General features: G+C 44.6%; 1 protein-coding gene across 1 annotated transcript in view; it reads right to left on the bottom strand.

Moving 5' to 3' along the window:
* PARVA (parvin alpha) overlaps nucleotides 1-294 on the bottom strand; it is a 66,509-nt gene extending 66,215 nt beyond the window's left edge. Inside the window, exon 1 of the mRNA XM_017825024.1 lies at nucleotides 66-294. Within this exon, the coding sequence (XP_017680513.1) occupies nucleotides 66-201 (136 nt within the window). The 5' untranslated portion in view covers nucleotides 202-294. The remainder of the gene's footprint in view (nucleotides 1-65) is intronic.
* Nucleotides 295-4,654: the final 4,360 nt, after the last annotated feature.

Raw genomic sequence — 4,654 nt, 5'->3', positions numbered from 1 at the left:
CCCCCCCCATATTAAGGTAACTCCCAGGAAACGCGGAAACCTGTTAATTTTTTTTTTTTTTTTACCTTCTTTGGCTTTTTTTCTCCTGGCCAGCGTGCCGCCGAGCTTGCCCAGGAAGGAGTCATCCTTCTTTCTGGACGGAGGGGATTTAGGGGTGGGGGATTTTGGGGAAGAAGGGGACTTCTGCGGGGAGGTTGCCATGCTGGCCCGGCCGCCGCGGGCGCTCGGGGACGGAGCAGACGGGTCCGAGGCCCCGGTGCCGTGGGAGGCTGTTCCCGGCTCTGGAACGGAAGCGGAATTATTTCAAGCATTTGAGGCAGCTCCTGCTCCGCTCTCCCGGCTCTCCCGCTCCTTCCCTCCCTCCCTCCCGCCCGCCCTCCCGCCGGGGAGGGCCCGCTCCCCTCGCACGGCTCCCTGCGGGCCCCGGCTGGTGCGGGGACCGCGATCCGCTCCCGGGGGGGCACCCACCGCGTTTTTGGGGGGGCCCGGCTGTATCCTGGGGCACAGGACAGCGCCTCGCCCCGTGGTCCATCCTTCGCTCTTGCAGCGGAGCCAGGCACTGACTGGGTCTGGGTGGTCAAATGCCCCGGTGTGGTGGGGTGCCAAAAGTTAAAGGCAGGTATGGACAGAATGCCAAGGCTCAGACAGCTCAGTTCGCCCACAGCTACTCGTAGGTGAAGGTTCTGAAGGATGGGAGGGTCACAGCTACACCCTGCACCAACAGAATCATAGAATAATGGTCTGGGTTAAAGATCATCTAGTTCCAACTCCCTGCCATGGGCAGGGACACCTTCCACTAGGCCAGATTGTTCAAAGTCCCATCCAACCTGGTCTTGAACACTTCAGGGATGGAGCATCCAGAACTACTCTGGACAACCTGTTCCAGTGCCTCACCCTCCCCACAGGAAATAATTTTTTCCTAATATCCAATTAAATCTACACTCCTTCAGCTTAAGGCCATTCACCCTTGCCCTATCACTGCCTGCTCTTGCAAAAACTCTTTCTCCATTTCTCCTGTAACCTCTATTTAGGTACCAGAAGGCCACTAGAAGGTCTCTCCAGGCTGAAAGGCCCCAACTCTCGCAGCCTGTCTTCATAGGAGAGGTGCTCTGGCCCTCTGAGCATCTTGATGGCCTCCTCTGGACATGCTCCAAACAGGTTCACGCCATTCTTTTGTTGAGGGCCCCAGATCAGGACACAGAAAAGAACTCATGAAGTAATAAATTGTCACTAAATAGTTTAGTGCAAGTTAGAGTTCAATCTTACTAAAAACATTTCAGTCTTCAGCCTATTTTGCAGAGCAGCTCCTCTGCCTGCAGGTTTGGTCTATGTCTGTGGTGAGAGACAGTGGGCATCATCACATCCACTTCTGCAAAAGAAAACAACTGCTGTAGTCAGACCAGTACAAAAAGCTAGTGGGAAGGAAAGGTGACTTAACACAATGGATTGTCTATACCAACCCTGCTTTGGTTTGCAGATGAGTAGCTTAAGAGAGAAGTATGTTTAAAACAGATAATTTGCTGTGCCTGGTTCAGGAGGCGCCCAGGACTGCAACAGCATTAATGTCATCTGGATGCACTACTTTCACTTACCACTTAATCACTTGATTAACAATTCAGGCAAAAAGCCACACACACTTCATGCAAATATCTAGCTATCCATTAGGCATCATAAGTGAAATGAAATTACCATGAGGATATTTCTAAATCGGCTAATAATTGTTGTGTTTTTACAAGCCAGTAACATTGGTTAGCTGATGAGGGGTAGGCATCAATGCCTATTTGCTGCATGCAGTTAGTATATGCCCTGGAGAAAAACTTTATTCATCCATACGGCCATCAGTTACAAGCAGGAGTGAGCCCAAGCCATTACCACAGTCCTTTCCTTACATTTTCTGTCTGGTTCACAGCACCTATTGTGTCTCAGAACTGCTGTCTATAGAATTTAGGTCTGAATTTCACACATTACTCTCTTTTTACAGAAGTGCTGCTCACACAGTGTATAGATTAAGAGATAAACAGTTCTGAATAATTTTTAAGAACATAATAAAAGGTGATTTCAAAAGAAGGAGAAATAAACACATTAAACCCTTTTTTATATGCCAGTGAATCTCTGGCATTTACAAACAGAGCAATGACCCAACTAAATCTCCATTTGGAGCCCAACTATACATAGATGTCAATATTTTGTAGGCACAGCAGAAGAGAGAGCATTTTGGCAAGCACAAGTGTGCTTGCCTTTGTACCTCTGAAGACAGAAAGAACAAGCCAGATACCTCATGAACAGTAATGGGTGCTGGGTTGTGCAGCACAGGGTAGTCAGAATTTAACATGTGTTTGCCAAGTCTCCCACAAAGTAGCTGAAAAGACCCAGCATCTTTCCTATTTCACTACACTCAGCTTATGTAAATACAATATTACTTACTTAATAGCTTCATGAACTATGGGAGTTTCACATCACAAGGGGAAAAAAATTAAATGAAATTTACTGTGTTTAAAATCAACTTTGTCAGATTTAGAAAAAGAAATACAGTGGGCTTTATGTAATAATGTGAAAGCAACAGGCAGATTTAATTTTACTGTTTTGTTTTGGTTGTTTGTTTGTTTTTTTAATGGGTTCCTTTCAGGATTTATTTGTAGTTCTTTGTGTATAACACTATTGCAGTGTTTTTTCCAATTGTGATGTTTCTCTTTGAGGATAGTTACAACATTTTTTTCCCCCGTATCTTAAGTTTAGAACTGCATATGCTACCTTTTTTTTCTTTTTATCTGGGAATATATATGGACATATGGCCTTAAATTAATATTGCATTCAGCACAAAGGCCTTATAGATATGCACAGTGTCTAAGTTATGGCAGATACAGGAATGAGTTTTTCTCTGCTTTATATTTGACAATTGAATACCTTCACGATCACGCTCCATGATCCCAGCCCAGGACACAGCAGTCAGCAGGCTGCTGTTCAGGCTGGCCCTGCTGCACCTGGCATATAAAATCCAGAGCAGACCATGAGAGCTCTCTCCATGCTCCCTGTCAGCGCCTTGTTCATACAGATGAGCCAAACATTAGATCAAATTAATTGTATCCTGATCACATATGTACTTTTGCCAGGCAATAAAAGAAGGCTAAATCCCCTCCCCCCCCATACTTCAAATAATTCTTATTCACCTTCATATCTGTCCACGCACAGCTGGTTTTTATTTCTTTTATTACAAAACTCAGAACAATCAGGAGCAGGGGTTTACTTTCTGAATGGGATGGAAGAGGCAGGGTGGGTAATATCCCAACTACAGCCTAGGCTGGTAAGAAAGAGCAGCCCAGCTGGTTAAGGCTGTAAAATATCATTCACTTATCTTACAGTGTTCTCCTAACACTTTTCTCCTAGATGTACCTCTGCTCTAGCCTTTTGGCCGTTTGATCATGCAAAGTTAATGGAAGTAGAATATTTAAAAGCGCTTTATCAACTTACTGCTACTGCCATGATTGCCTACAGTAACACCCTTTGCTGACTTCAGGAAGAGGAGAAGTTTACTAGATCAACGTCTACCCTTTTTTATTTTCCTAAAAATTTGCAGTCAGCCTTCTGCTGACCTGCCAACTCTGTGGGGTGAACTAATGAACGTGCCCACCCCACCCTGATAGTTAATGGCACGGTAAAGGAACCCGCTTAGAAAATAAGGTGTTTCCATACCAGTTACTTTGCAGATGTTTGATATCTATTTCTTGACTGGGATTTTCCTGAGAGTGCCCCAAAATACCTGGAGACAAGAGCTCCTGCACGCGTCCATGAAGAAGATATGCCAGGCACTCCCTCCGGTGTGGTGAGGAAACACTGTGGGCAACGCTGGCACCCCGGGGGGCTGGGAAGCAGGAGCTGCCTCCAGCCCTGCCCTGTAGGAATGTGTTTTTGGTTTCACCAGGCAGTTCCACTCTTCTTCACGTGGCTGTGGGCAGTGGCCACCTCTGCACAGTGCTGAGAGAGGCAGCACAGGGAGCAGGCTGAGGCACAGCCACACCTGGATGGCAATTGTACTTCCACATCTGTATTCCATACCCACACACGAAAGCTTACACATCCCAAAGGACTTTGCTGCATGTGACTTCAGACTCTGCAAGACAGGCCCAGGGTTGACTGATCATCTCAATGTGACTACATTGTAAAAGCAGAAAGCATCAGTGTCGGGATAGAAGAGCTCCAAATTTTCATTGCCACCATCATCTAAAACTCACACTTGAGGATAAATTTGTTTCCAGCTCACAGACTGAATTTAAAATTGAGCACGTGCTCATGCTTAAAAGAGAGCTATGTTTTCTACTCAACTTCTAACTTCTTTGAGATAAGAATCTTCTCTTTAAGTAATATAACAAAATAACATAGTTTCATAAAAGTAACAGAGTATTTCTGACCAGATTCTTAAAAAGTACAATGTATTTTTTGTTTTAAATCAAGGAGCAAAAAAGACAGACTAAGATGTGATGAGGAAAAAAGTACATGAAAGACAAAAGATAACATGTTGCATACAGTCACAGAGATTAATAATTTGAAAGTTTCAATGGAAAGGAAGTGGGTTTTAAGCTTTTTTGGCAAAATAAGAACATCATCCTATTTAATTCTTCTGGTAACATGTTGTTCGATCAGTTAATTAAAAAAACTT

Source organism: Lepidothrix coronata, unplaced genomic scaffold, assembly GCF_001604755.1.
Source record: "Lepidothrix coronata isolate B3197 unplaced genomic scaffold, Lepidothrix_coronata-1.0 Scaffold115, whole genome shotgun sequence".
Lineage (NCBI taxonomy): Eukaryota > Metazoa > Chordata > Aves > Passeriformes > Pipridae > Lepidothrix > Lepidothrix coronata.
The sequence above is the reverse complement of the archived record's forward strand: the minus strand, read 5'-3'. Positions and strand labels throughout refer to the sequence as shown.